At 49.8% G+C, this 14,888-nt stretch overlaps 1 protein-coding gene across 2 annotated transcripts; it reads right to left on the bottom strand.

Annotated features, from left to right (window-relative positions):
* Nucleotides 1–1,621: 1,621 nt before the first annotated feature.
* On the bottom strand, nucleotides 1,622–14,596 carry HDHD5 (haloacid dehalogenase like hydrolase domain containing 5). Of its 2 annotated transcripts, XM_074871713.1 has the most exons (9): nucleotides 14,501–14,596; nucleotides 14,143–14,343; nucleotides 13,777–13,889; nucleotides 12,509–12,602; nucleotides 11,987–12,020; nucleotides 11,429–11,603; nucleotides 10,934–11,122; nucleotides 9,975–10,355; nucleotides 1,622–1,711 (listed from the first exon to the last, which is right to left on the bottom strand). In XM_074871713.1, the coding sequence occupies exons 1-8, from the start codon at nucleotides 14,594–14,596 to the stop codon at nucleotides 9,986–9,988; spliced, it is 1,272 nt and encodes a 423-aa protein (XP_074727814.1). In that variant the 3' UTR covers nucleotides 1,622–1,711; nucleotides 9,975–9,985. The 2 variants fall into 2 exon arrangements, with proteins under 2 accessions (XP_074727814.1, XP_074727813.1); XM_074871712.1 differs by lacking the exon at nucleotides 1,622–1,711 and having other exon boundaries at nucleotides 4,877–10,355.
* Between the last annotated feature and the right edge of the window lie 292 nt (nucleotides 14,597–14,888).

Consider the following 14,888-nt stretch of genomic DNA (forward strand, 5'->3'; position numbering starts at 1 on the left):
GATAAAGATCCAAAATGGCTTGAATTTTGAGGGTGTTGCTAATCAACACAAAGGGTTGAGCAAAACCCAGACGCTTAGTACTGGGAAAGGACATCCAGGACAGCAGTGACAGCCATCTAATAGATGTTGGTACAGGCTCCCTGAGGAGCCCTACTCCAGTGAATGTCACTGGCTGCTCTTGACAACAAGGAGAAATTGGTCTGGGGTACCAGGAGAATTCATGCTTAAACCTGAAACAAAGAAATAATTGAGAAAGGAAAGGGGAGAACTTGAGGTGGGTTGACACAAACATTTCTTTAGACACATAGCAATAAAGAGGAAAAATGGGAAGAAGAAGAATAATCACAGCAAAAGCATTACTGTCAATGGAGACTGGAGTGAGGAGACACAGATAAATCGGTTTTCTAAAAGCATGGTCAGAACAGAGAGGGGGGGGAAAAAAAGATAACTGGAGGTTATGCAAGCTTTAATGTAGGCACTTGCACAGCACGGTACTGAAGTGGTACAACCTCTAAACTGGGATGGCAACACTCGGGCATTCCCATGGTCTCCTAGGCTGATTGCCATCCTGCTTTAAAGCCTGTGCTGCTGCATCTCTGCTGCCGTTACCTGCATGGCTGGGTCGCAGCTAGGATGGGGGACACCTATTTTCTGCCACACTCACATTGTGTTTTCAATGCTAGGATACACTTGCCAAGATTGAACCTTGCATCAGCGCTACTTGTGTTCATTGCCTTCCTCTAACTCACCTTGTTATGGTATGTAGCATCAGGTGAGACTGAACACACACGCATTCTCTTGCTGTCTAAGGACCCTTTCTCCCTAATTCCACATTTCGATTAGCAAATAAAAATACTTCATTTTAAGAAGGTCTGTAATTAGAGTGTATCGTAAGAAACATGAGTGTTCAGAAGAACAGTGCTGCCTGGAGGGCAGTGAATGGGCTGGTGAATCCTAGCCTGGCGCCAGGATGGAGGACACGAGGTTTCACCCCAGGGCAAAACAGGCAGGACACCTATGCAGATGCTCACAGAGGGACCAGGATGCAGCAGGCAGCACCACTAGCCTTGTAGCTGTGACAAGCATCACTGGCATTCACAAGTTCAAGATCAGGTGGATCCAAAGAGGGCTGTTGCCATTTATTTTCCAGCAGGTGACTCCTGGCAGCCTGACGCTGAGGACCTCTCACAGCAGGCTCCCGGCAGCCCTGTACAGTGCTGCTCACATTTAGTCTGGGCAGCTCACGGGCCTCTGCTGAGACGCTTGGCCCAGGCGTCACAGCTCCGGCATCCCCTCTGCCACATGGAGCCACATGTGGGCTGCTCCCCACGATCCACATCCCACGTCAATGCCTCGGAGGCACTGCCACATTGCTGCCTCCGTAGTGACACGGGGGATACTCTCTGCTCTGCATTGCTGGGGTGTGGTGCCAGCCCACAGCCACCTGACACAGGAAATGGCAAGATTTTGCATGACAGAAGCAATGCAGCACCACTCTCAGCTGAGCAGCTTAGTCCAAGGTCATTCAAGATGCAAGAAGACAGCGAGCCGCCTCACCTCTACTTGCCAGATATGCTCCCATCATGTTTGCTTTGCTCGCCAGCCCCTCAAGGTGTGTGGACTTTGTCAGAGATGAAAGTGCTGCACCTGGGCTCTGTCACCGCGCACTGTGTCTTCCGCTGGCAAGGCTTTCTCTCTTTGACAGACTTGCCTGCCAAAGAAAAAAAACCATGGCCAAACAACTGCTTTGACTACAATTTTTGTACAACTCCACAAAGACCTTTCTTAGGGCTCTGTTGGATGATCTCTGTTATATAGGGAGCGTGAGGCTCGAGGCCATGGCCAAGGAGGATGTTTGCTGTCTGTGTTGCTTTTTCAGGTTCGAGCAGGACCCAGTGCTATTTCTCTTTGACTGGTGTCAGGAGTTGCCCAGTTCAGGATGGCCCAGGATGGCAGTGAGGGTTTGTGAATGACACCGGCTGTGCCTCCTAATTTGATTTCCACAGAAAGGCTGGGTGAGATGGCTGGTGTAAGTGTTTGGGATCAAGGGTAGAGGGTAAAACCACATCCTTACATATGAGATCCTGGCCTTCATCTAAGGTGGGTACATTCACCTGACCCTTCTCAGGGTAAGCCACCGCTTGTGTCACTGGCATGATTAATGTGTGGTCAGTCCTGAGGATTAGCTAAGTCGATCTTGCTCCTACCACATTCACCTATTCCACTGCAAGAAAAGTTTTCCACTTCTACGAGAGGATGTGGAGTGAAAACCAAGCATCCATCGGGGCCCCTGAGGGCAACATCCCTCACACAGAGAAGGTTGCTCCTGCCCTACCTGGGCAGCAGACAGTGACGGCTTTGCCTTGCTGGATCTCATGCAATGCGCTTCCCTGCGCCATGGGCTGGACATGCTCACATAGCTGCCCTGGTGGTCTGCCCATAGGCACTCACATCTCCTCCGCTTTCAGTCCAGGGGCTCGTTTCACAAAGGTTCTTGCCGGACTGGCGTCTGTCCCACCTGCTGGGGTAAGTGCAATTGGATGGGGGTCTGTGGGCTTCAGGAGGGATGGGCTGTCACCCACAGCTGGCCTGCCCACCTGGGGAAATGGGCTCTGACACGCCAACTGGGTGACGTGGCAAGCTCAGCCCAGGGGAATGGGGGAAGCGGGGCACATGGGGGAGAGCTGGGTGCTAAGTGGGCCTGCCTGGGCTAGCATGTGCCTGGCAAAGGGGCTTGCACCTCTTGTAGCCTGGGGAGCACGGTCCTGCTGGGCTGAGGCTGTGTGAGCAGGGCAAGAGGAGCCTTATGGAAACGGTTCTGCAGAGACCAAAGGACCCCTGCTGGGTGTGGGAAGGTACCTGCGTCCAAGGTAGGCAGGTGGGAACAGGGACCTGTGGCTATAGGGCAGGGGGAGCTGTGAGCAAAGGATGGGGGAGCACTGGGAAGGAGGGTGGGAGCTCAAGGGCTTCCTTGGGCTGAGCATGGGCTCCAGTGGGGCAAACACAACCCAAACAAACAGGTGAGAATAAGAGAAGAGCTTGTTTGTGGGGAAGGCAGCAGAAATTGTGCCTGTACCTTAAAATGGGAGTGAGGGGAGAAATGTCGTCTACTTGAGAAAGCACTGAAGAGCTTTTTGTAGCACACTGTAGGATGAGCTATGACAAGCTGATGCTTCCCGTGTGATCCAGTTATTTAATGCAATGTGCAGCCCTTGGAAGCGTTAGTGCTTAACCATTACTGTTAAAACATTAAAGGCTAAACTATAAATAGCTTCTACTTTTCACCAGCTCCAAAGCTGTTTCTGGCTTCTTTATGTATTTATGTGTATGCATAGATATGTGTGTGTATACATACATTCAAAGGCAAGCAGCAGACAACAAGAGTTTTGTGAAATAGTCATACTGAATATCTAAAATGCTACCATTTCTAGTTTACACTACTAGTGAAACAAGTAGTGTGGCCTCAAGAATAGCCCTGCTAGGGGAAAGACAAAACTTTCTTGAGGGCAGAACTCAAGAGGAAACAAAAATAATGACTCCATTTCTTCGGAGAAGAAAAAAAGGAGGCAAATATATGCCTGAAAGAAAGACCAGAAACTAAATCCCTAATTATACCCTGCAGTAAGCTGTCAGAAACTGGCAGCAGTGGGAGGGAAGGAGGCAAAATCTCAGTGATCTCAGTGAGTTTGAGCATAATCTGCTCCAACTATACTTAAAATGCCTTTTGTGTGGGAAAGGAAGGTTCTGGGATTCTCTGACACATGCTTCGTACTGCACTTCTCTAATCCATTCAAATGCTCAGGGCTGAAGTTACAGGAAGTGCAGAAATGTTTCACCTAGCCAGCACCAAAGTTCAAAGACACCTTGGTTTGTCCATCTCCAAATGCAGGGACTTTGTGACTAAACTGCTGAAACAGTACTATGGTTTAGGGAACAGTCTTCAAAAGGGTATAAAAGCATAAGAATCTATCGCTTGTAATTACACTTCAGTTCAAAGAGCTTTTGATGCCATCATAAAATGCAAAGAGATTTTTTTCATGCTTGTAGCAGGGTAGGGGTTTGGAGAGTGAAGAGGATTTGGGGTTTTCTCTTAGTATTTTGCACTTACTCTTAGTACACAGTGTGTATTGCAACTGAGGAGAAAGTGAAAGCTCTTAGTCGCTGAACTGACTGAAAGAAAAAAGCTGGTTTATTATAGTGAATTAGAGAAAAGGGCTTTCTTGATGGAACCGTTTGGCTCCTAGAGAACACATAGCTGCCCTGCCGGTGTGTAGTTTTAAACTTTTGCAGACTGGATCCGTAAAGGTCTTTAAGTGCTCAATTTTCAGGCAATTGAGCACGTGGCTGCAAAAATCCATAAAGACTTGTGCTTTTATAACCGAGGTTAGGTTGATGTGGTAAAGGAAGGGTTTGGGCATGCCCCTGAAGGTCTAAGGTCTGTACCAGGGTGAGTGAGTAACTGCTTAGCTTGTGTTCAAGACCCACCAGAATCTATAGGCCAAGCACTTCTCATGGCTTACTCTGGTAGGCGTTTCTCACCGAATCCACCTGGGAACAAACTCCAACTTGAATAGGGCGCTCAGTCCCTCTTGTTCAAGTTGTTCCTTCTTCAGTGTTTCGTGTTGCCAGTGTTCAACTCTGCTTCTTGTGTTGGTTAAGGATTTCTATGGGACTCTAGCTTCCAGCTAAGGCTGTCTCCTACAAGGGACACCTTAACCCTAGACTGCCCTTTTGCTTTGACAACAGTGTGATTAAAAGCATTCATCTGAGATGGTCAGGTTTTGATCTCTTTCTGCCTAACTAAACCTTGATACGCCCTATCTTGGGCAAGTGCTCCAACTACCGGAATACCGGAAAAAAGGACAAGGCTGGTTAATGCTTTTTATTATTATTTATTAGAGGTCAGGGCTATAGGTCATTTCTCCAGGATGTAGAATACAATTTGATTCCTCTCTCTGCTGAGAATGGGAATTCTTGTCCAGTACCTCCAAAACTGCTTTTATTGCTTTATCGATTGTTCCTTTCTACATCAAGTTCTCAGGACTCTGAATCATGCTTTGTTTTGCTGTCTAATGTGCCTCCTGTGAGCTGTGAATTTTGTAGATGAAAAACCTTCTGGTAGAATATCTTATAAGAACAATGCAAGTGAATTGGCTGTTTCTAGATCATTAAAGCTGATGGTTTTCACCTAGCAGGATCTTTAATATTCCATTTGCTGAAACCAGTGGAAGCTTTTGGCTCTCATCTGAAAGCTTGCCAGTTAGCATGCCTCCCTAGCTCCACTCACCTTTTTCAAAAGGTACCAGGGCATGGCTCTTGTCAAACAAGTTGGGTTTCTTTTACAATCACAAAGGGTTTAACACAGAGTCAAGTAAGCTTCTAGTGGTAAGGATGACTTTCCTATGTCCTTAGGCTTGTTCTTCATCTGCGATAGCAGATTAAGTTGGTGGCATCTAGCTTGCGGCTTCCCCAGGCAGTAGATGCAATTATTACAAATGCAGTTGCTTAGGTCAGGTCACAACTAAATGTCCACCCTGAAAGCATCTCATACACAGGTGGCATCCCAAAACTAGTCTTGACTGTGAACAGTCAGAGCATCATAGCTTGTGACGTGTCATTTTTTTCCCCCCTACAGAGTAGGAATGGTCAAAGTTGCACTCATCTCACCTGACTCTGGCAGATGTGGAGCTTACAGGGAATCAGTTTGGCTTAGTCAAAAGAATTGCTGGAGGGGTATCTTTCAGGGTGGTTCCCTCAAGAAAATCTAAGAATGGCTTGATGAACAGAACAAAAGACAGAATTTGTCCTGATAACCTTCTAGGACAAAGATGTGAAAGAGATGAGGGTAATACTCCTGAAATGTACACACAGCAAATTAAAATTTATTTCAAAGAAAACATCTTTTATTATTTTATGTATGTGCTAGATCAAAGGAGCAACTCTGGAACTGTGTTGAAATTAATATGAAATCTAAAATAATCACAGCTTCTGATTTCTCTGTATGATACATAATCACTCTGCTATAGTGCACACGACATAATCTGAAACATTACGCATTTATTGGAGGGAAAAAGACACACTGGGTTTAAGGTTGGAAGAAAGGAGACAGTAGTGTTATATGACTCCCTGAATGCCAGGCCAGTAGTTGCATGTGTCCCGTGGAATAAAGGAATTGACCTCTTTGGCCACCATGTTATTGCATGACATCAAAGCTCTCTGCTTCAGATCCAAAACAAGGTCTACCCTTCCTCCAGTTCCTCCCTGCTATTCTCAGTTGCCTCACCTCACTGCATACTCCCTTTAGGCTTGACTAAACCCCATCCATCTGTGGAAGACAGGAGTTGTTAGGATCAGGTCTTCACCGTGTTTGTTGCATAGGGCAGTGCACCATATAAATATTAAGGAATTAGATCAGCAAGTGAAGTCCCCTCTCCTGCTTGGTCCCATAATCTGCACAGAAGTATGCTTGCTCCAAATAAGAGAAATACAGCTTCAGAAATACTACTTCTGTGCAATACATGAGACAAAGGAAAAGTTTTGATCCAGCCACACTTGAAGCTAATTCCAGGAAGCTGCAATTCCAAGGTAAAAGGATTTCACTGAATTCTAGCAATAACAGAGGTCCATAAATGAACTGCAGATAAGCTAGAAGCCTACACAGCACTCTAGCACAAAACTCATGGAACAGAGGAGCCTTGGCAAGCACTTTCATCTGTAGAAATCTTACACAGTCAAGTCAGTATTCAACAGCAGCTGGAGAACCCATATTTCCTACTCCATCTACTATGTCCATGCAATTCCTAGGCAGTGACTTGGACAAAGTGCACTGTTTCAAGGCACTGAGCAGGGGAAGAGGGGAAAGGTCTCTCTGTTGCTCAGACTAAGGACAGCCCATCTCACTAATTAGTGCAGAGACCAACAAGCAGAGCCTTTTATGCAAGCTTACTTGGTAAGAACTGGGAAAGGGTACAAAATTCTTCTAGATTCCTTCTCCCTTCTGTCCAATTTCAACTCACAAGTGAAACATTTCTTAAATGCCTTATCACTGAAGTTCCTCCTACGCATTTTTAAGACTCCCTGAGCACTGTTTCAATGCTAACATGGTGAAAAAAAAAAAAAATCTGGAGCTAAAAGCAGATTTGGAATCTGAAGCAGATTCACATCAGTCAGCTCACCTCCACCGCTATTCCAAAGAAGGAGATGCCTGGCTCACTCTCTCTGCAAATGCAAACCTCTTCCTTTCTTGAAGGAGGTGCTATCTCCTATCTCTTGCTACCTACCTCACTTCTGGCTGAGATGTGCCGTGCATGCTGGTATGAAATTAGAAACTGCTTGTGATTTCTCAAAATTCTTCTGCACGTTCCTACCACAAATCCACCACCATCATCGGAGCAGCAGCCACTGCATCTGGCTCCATCTGGGATAGCTGATTCAGCAGCACTAAACCCCCTGAGGAACACTGCAGTACCTTGTCTTGCTGGCATCACAGTCTTAACAAGAAAGAGTTCTGCCAAACGTTACTGCACGGACAGACGGACAGTATTTCTGCAGATAAGTACCTACCAAATTGAAGGTGTGGCTAGCAGTTATTGCCAGCAACCAGCTCTCTGAGGTCTATGTAATCATGGCCTAGAAGACCGTTCCCAATTAATCCTGTGAAAAATACCACCCAAGTTAGCAAATACTGCAAGGAAAGGGGGAATTCCTTTCTGCACTGGATGGCACCTCTGGAAAGTGAGGCTGAGGGACACTGGAGCTAGTTTATGAATAATGGGTTTTGGACCTCCAGTTTCAGGCCTTTTATAATGGGCCCATAGCACAGCTGTGACAGTGGAGATGTGCTGAAAGCTAAAGGACCTTCCCCGTTATATGCAAAGTCCTTCCCTGTACTTACTCTTCTGGAAACTGGAGACAAGCCCTTGTCTTGTGCAAGTATATGAAATGGTAATTTCTTTTTCTCACCAGTGAAAGACAAAAGATTAAAATCTAAGATTGTGTCACATTACAGCTGCTTTTAGAAGCAGCCAAGCGATTCTTGTCCTGATAAGACAAAGAAGAACCCCAGCTAGTGCTAAGAGAGGAAGCGACTGCTTCCCACTATGGATTTCACAGGAGGGAAATTCACCCAAAGAGGTGTTTTGCTGCTCCTATTCAGAAATTAAAGTACAGAGAAAGAGGCCACAGTGAAGGACCTGTTTGCTTGGGTCACCCAGTCCCCTTCAACGCAGAGCCTGGAATGACGTAAGAACGGAGCCTGCTCTGCAGTGTGACCTTCCTAGGAAGATAAATCAGTATCAAGAGGATGGAGAGCTGCTGAAGCAGAATGTTAGTGCACATGGATGCTGAGATATGAATTAAGAACAACTCAAACTTCTGTGCAGAACATCTTGTTTGTACCCTGTGTATGGAGCTGCGTGGTAAAGCAGGAAGGAAGAAAGAGGAGGCAGAGCAGACCTATTTCTGATCTCTGTGTGGTGTGAGCTGAGTATAACTAGGAACACCAACTCAGTTGTGTTGGCTCCAAAGGCCTTCCATCACATACACAAACTGATTTATGCTTCTAAAATCACAGTGCTCCTCTGGAATGAAGACACTCCTTGCTGAGCCAGTTTTTCACACAGAGTTTTTCAAGCAATGCTTGCTTAGCTTCTTTGGACTGTCTAAGGAAACACAGGTCTTGATCTTTCTCTGGACAGACCAAACTAAGAGAACAGAGGCAATAGAGGGTGCATGTCATTAGGGCTATGGAAATGTTCCTGGGCAGGCAAGTCCCAGCTGCTACTTCATGTTAGGAGGAACTCTACCTGCATGCTAAAGGAAGAGAAGGGAACAGGGATCAGACTGTATGGGGTACGCCTGAGCTGCAAACCACAGGAGAGAAAAGAGGCAAAAAGGAAGTGAAGGACGGATCCATTTGTACTCTTAAAGATGAAGATTGGGGATATGGGGCCCAGGTACCATCCTGGCTTGATGATCTCCTCTCTCAATCCTTGCATGCCAGGAAGGAGCGAAGGTGGGCTGTGACTGTTTCTGGTTGGCCCTTGTTGCAAAGAAGGGCCCCTCTTTGGAAGCTGTGCCAGCTGGGACAAGGGCACGTCCCTTGCAACAGCTGGGGTCAGGGTGGGTGCTGAAACAGCCTCTTGCTGCAGCACTGAGTTCTGGGCAAAGCCAACTCTGGAATTTCAGACTCTCTGGTTTCCTCTGCTATTGAAAGCAGGCTGCTGGCTCCCTAGCAGGATGCAAAAAGGCAGACGTGTTCACAGAATGCTAAACAGAGGGACAGAATAATGTAACTTTTCCCTCGGCCCTGCAGCATGTTGCTCTGTCTACTGCCGCTTCCTTTGAGGGGCCCCGCCTCTCCATAGCTGGTGGACAACTGCAAAATGGTTTCAGACTGACAGTGATGCAGTGGCAAATCCCCAAGCAAACAGAATTTGTTAAAGTCCATAGGCACTTACTCTTCATAAGGAGAATGTTAAGACTTAAAAGCCTTCCCTTGGCACAGTGCCACCAACAGAGTTTCTGGTGTGCTCACATCACAGACTGGACGAATAGCACGTTGTACGAATGGTACATAGGCTGATGGTGGCTCCTTGCACAGGCAAGAGCTTCATCCTCAAACACACTGCGAAAAGGAGGATGAGCTTGCCTTGTCTTCACGCACAAAGGGTGGAAAAGAAAGAACTCTGATGGCTGAACAAAACTGGGATTGCTGGGACAAGCCTTCACCTTATACCCTGTTTCCATTATGGCTCAATTATTATTAGGAGCAATGTACGTTCACAGTTGAAAGCCTGCTAGCAGCTGTCAGGATTGTGGAGGAGTATCAGTAAAAGTAAGGGGCTTTTAGTGCTGAGACCCGGAGTTTTCTTTCACGTTGGCTGGATTAGAAGATCACCCCAGGTCTCTCCCTGTTCTTCCCCTCTTCCCTTTCCAGTACAGAAAATTCCCCGCCGGTAGGTCTTTAGGCACACCTGTCTTAACCCTAGCTCCAGTCCTCCTTCTTGAAAGCAAGTTGCACAGCATCATTCACATCCTGCACTATGTAAGATGCCTCCACCAGGCTGGGGTCAAAGCAGAAGTCCCGATGGCCATGGAATACTGTCTCTGCCGTGCACTCCTCTGTTTTACTGGGAACATCTGCGCTGCGGCGGTAGACCCCAGTGCAGACTAGAATTGACTCGCAACTCTCCACTGAATTGTTGCAGTCCTTCCTCAGATGGAGGTCATCCTCAGTTTGGGGACTGGCTGCCTGCGGGCTCCTCTTCACCCCAGCCTGGGCCTGGTTCTGGTGAGCTGACTTGAGGTAGGCGTTGTAGAGGTTTGCCCCATAGATATCGGACATAGGGTTATCCCTGGATAAAGTCACAGTGTGAAACAGAAATGAGAAACTAGCCCATGCATCAATTTCTGGCTCTGGCAGACTGGGATTAAGGCAGCACCGAGGGAGGAAGGGGTGCAAGATATTTGCTAACATCTAGAGAACCACACAGACTGGGCCAGTGAGTCAACCTACTGGTGTGTCCTGTTCAGCTGTGGTGAAGGCCACATGCTTCACAAACATCTTTCAAAGGGGAAAAGACAGGTCCAAAGCAGTCCCAGCCATTACTGTAATGTATTCCCTACGATCCCAAAGTGTTTGGCCTACCTAGGCTAATGGTACTACATCTGGGTCTCTTAACTCTTCCTTTAATCCAGTCATGCTACATGCACTCTGCATCCTACAGAAACAGCTTGCTAGGCTGACAAGGCCCTCCAAATTATTAAAAGTGTAGGGTGCAAAAAGCTAGCAAGCCTCTGTTCTAGTATGTGAGGCTCCAGAGACACCATGGGGATTTTGGTATTCATTTTCAAAATCTCCGTTCAAAAAAACACTTGGGAGAAGTCAGTATGCAACTCCCTAAGGAAACCGGTCGGAAAAACAGTCTCTTACCCAACTGCATAGAGGCGTCGGATGGGAGACTTCCAGCCCTGTTTCTCTGCCTGCTGTTTTATCAAGTATTCAGCATAGCGGTAGGTGACTGTGCTGGGTTTGCCGATCAAGGCCTCGTACTTCAGCTCCCGGCCTGTCACTTTCTTGTAGATGTTCTCCAAGCACAGAAGGAAAGTGCCATGGCCAAACCTGCTCCAGAAAGGAGGTCATCAGTATCCCCAGTCACACCACTTAAGTAGCAAACACTCCTCAGTGAGGAGAACCATCTGCTGTAGCCAGGGTACTGCCTAGTTTGGACACGGCAACGACCCACCCATAGGCAGTGGTCTGGCTTTTGCTTCTTCAAAGCTTTAGTCTTTGCTTCTCATGCAGTTTTCATATCTCTGCTGCTAATTATGCCATACAGTCTTAACACTAAAAAATGTAGGAAGAAAAGATCATCTGCAGGAGAGCTGTATGAAGTAGCCTAAAACAAATACCACACGTGCTTTTCACCTGGGCATCTTGGCTTCGGCCATCCACAGGAGATCCATGTTGCAGGCAAGGACAGGCAGATGGGGGTATGGTATATCTTGCAGCTCTGCTCCAGGGTTCCCGTTGCTCAAGAGTACATCAGTAATAAGTTGCAGGCTTGTCTCCCACCTCACTGGCTCACCAAACAGAATCACCCCTGGAAGATTTCAAGAGATGCTTGGAAACTCACAGCATCCAAGTACAGACTCACTACCAAAAGCACCCCTCTGCTGGGATGCCACCGCTAATACAGCTACTGCCCGAACACAGCTCGTGCCAGAGCTCCAGCCTGCATATCACTGTACCACATGCTCCGCTGCTTCCAGATGTTGGAGCGTGGCACAGAGAAAAGTTGGCTTTGCACTTATCAGCTTCTGCTTCACGCTGTATGAGGGTGGCAAGGCTACCTCCTGACTGTATCCTCTGAATAAGCTGCCTGGTGATACCCATGAGCTGACAGCACATCATTAGCTCCCATCCCAGCTGGCCTGGCTGTTATTTCTGCTTGCTCTTCATATGTAAACAAAGGCTATTGCTTACCTTCTATAGTGGGGAAGCCAGTGGTTGGGGGAGGCTGCCAGAAAAAAATGAAGGCTGGGTTAGTAATGCAAAACCTAATGCCATCTCCAAAACAAAACTAAAAATGCTTCCTTTGAACCTGCCAAGACAGTTCCATAGAGAGGCAGGACAAGGCCACCCGGAATCCCAAAGACAGATTTCTCCCACCCCACCCCCCATCCCAGATTGGATTTCACAGATCATGCATTCCTGTCTCAGAGCTGGAGATGTCAAGCAAACCGTCTCACCACTTGCTGCAAGGAACAGCAACAAAAGACGAATATGGCATGAGAAAGGAGAGGGGAAAGTCACTGCCCTTCCAGCAGGAGCCAACGCTGGAAAGAGCAGAGAGATGCTGACTGCTCAGTACCAGTCCCAGGCTCTTGCTAAAGCAGGTCACTAGCAGCTGGCTGCTCTGTGCCTCGCAGCTTCTCCACCCCATGCTATATGCTGTAAGGGCCACCACACCAGACCACCCGTTCTACCAATGCATCAGGAAATTACCAGCTCCTTTGGCCTCCGGCTCTGATCCACCATGTCTAACAGGGGATATGCCTTCCTCAGTGCCTCTATGGTGACCACATGCTTGAACCCCAGGCTATTTCAGACCATCAAGGAAAGATGTGGAGACTGTTGGTTGGGTTTTTTTTAAGTTACTTGCAAAGACATCTACAGGATTAAGGAATACAAGTCCTAGTAGCAGAGCAGTTATTTAATCTGGTAATGCATAACCTCATGGCTTTCAGTCAAACTGCATGCTGTGCTTCAGCCTAAAGGTGGCCCTAAAGCTTACATAAAAATCCCAGACTGTGATGATTTATTTTGCGATCAGCAATCCCCGGAAATAGGCAAAGAGCTCCAAGACAGAATGGATGTGCTTTGGGAGATCTTTAAGGCCAGGGTTCTCGTACTGGTGCAGTGCAGGGGGCTGGCCAGGCTCCTGGGCTAGAAGCAGAATCAGTGAAGCTCTGGTCAGCTCAGCTGGTGAAATGAAAATGGTCTGTGCTCATAGAACTATGCAAGCAAAGGATGAGTTGCATTCACTTGCAGAACATCTTGCCCTTAGCTTGCCCTACTGCCCCTGGGGAAACAGAAACGGGCCAAGGTGTTGTACAAATGAAGTGAAATGTCAAGTACAAGGTGTGACTGTGTGTGTGCACAGGCCGAGATGTCGCAAACCCTACAGGCAGCTCTTACCTCCCTGCAGACACAGGGTACGTCAGGCCTGCTGTGCCCTCACCTTAGCCAGGCAATATGCATAACTGTCATTTAGACCATGTCCCTGTACTGGGACACTCTGGTTCTAATGATATTTGAGTTCCTTCAATTGCTGTCAGATTCCTGGGGAAAACCTTAGCTGTGGGAGAGTCGGGAGTGATCTCTAAAGGACTCTGCATTAGAAAGAATGGGAAGGAGCACAATTTTATCTCAAAAGCGAGAGAGGCTCAAAGCTGATGGAGTCCTCACAGTGACATCTGACCTGCAGGAACAGCAGTGCAGCTCACAGGAGAGGTAATCAGTGTGAAAAGCCAAACACAGACCAAGGACAGCCAGGAGGTAACCAAGATGGAGATCAACAGTGCCTGCATTCGAGCCTCTCCATGAGGGTGCCTCCTCATAAGTTGAGACCAGTGACCTTTCTGTCTCCTAACGCTTCTCCAAGCTGACCGAGTGAGCGCCAGGGGTAGGGGCAGGGCAGGACCAGCACCATTTAGCTGGGAAGCTGCAGTGGGACGCGCAGAGCACCACCAGGCACACTCAGCAAAGGATACTTGTGGGCGTTCTCCTCCACGGGCCCCTGCCCGGCCACCAGCATGCACTTCTGGTGGAACTGGCTGAAGAGGCGCAGGGGGCTGTGGGACAGGATCACCTGCTCCGGGGACACCTGCGGGAAGGACGACAGGCTGCATTTCCCCCGCCTCTCCCTGCGGTCGGGTCGGGTCGGGTCCCATCCCTAACCCTGGCTGCCACCTGCCTCCCTCCACCCCGTCGGTCCGAGGCAGGGCCGGTCGCTCGGCGGTGCTGCCACCCCCAGCCCTTCAGCCCTCCCGGGGAAGCCGCGCCGGGTGGGCTCCTCCCCCCCCCCCCCCCCCTTCCTCCTCCTCCTCCTCCTCCTGTCGCTCCCCCGCCACCGGTACCTGCAGCCCCAGCGCCTGGGAGAGCTCTCGGGCCTTTGCCGACCTCAGGCAGTTCCCGGCGTTGGTCAGGAAGACGACGGGCACCCGCAGCCGCCCGCCGCTGTCCGCCAGCCTGCGGAAGGCCTGACGGGCGGCGGGCACCGCCTGGCTGCCCCGCACCAGCACCCCATCCACGTCGAAGAGGAACCCGAAGGCCGGCGGCTGCAAGGCGAGCGGAGGGGACGGTCACCCGCCGCCGGGAGCCCTTCCTTCCTTCCTTCCTTCCCTCCCTCCCGCCCGCCCCCCCCGGCGCCCTTCCCGGCCCGCGGCAAGGACGCGGGCGGCGGGCCCGGCCCCTCGCCCCGGCGCCGCCGCTCACCCTGCCCCCGGCGCAGCCCCCGCGGGCGGGCGGCCCCCGCGGCCCCGCGGCGCGCAGCAGCCCCCGCCCGGCCCGCAGGCAGCCGCGCAGCGCCATGCCGCTCCCGCCCGGCCCGGCCCCGGGGCCGGCGGCGGGGCACGCCGGGGCTCGTAGTTCGCGGACTACAGCTCCCAGCGAGGCGCGGGGCCCGGCGGGGCGGGATCGGGGCGGGGGGCGCGGCGGAGGCCCGCCTGCCCTCACCCCGCCGGCCTTCACCCCGAGCTGGGCGGCGGCGGCTGCCCGCGGCGCCGGGCGCAGGCAGAGGGGCCGCCGGCGTGAGCGGGGCGGGCGGCTGCGGCCAAGGCGCCGCCACGGGACGGGTGGTGTCGGCTGCGGGGGTGCAGCGTGC

Source organism: Strix uralensis, chromosome 5 (genome assembly GCF_047716275.1).
Source record: "Strix uralensis isolate ZFMK-TIS-50842 chromosome 5, bStrUra1, whole genome shotgun sequence".
NCBI classification, from domain to species: Eukaryota; Metazoa; Chordata; class Aves; order Strigiformes; family Strigidae; genus Strix; species Strix uralensis.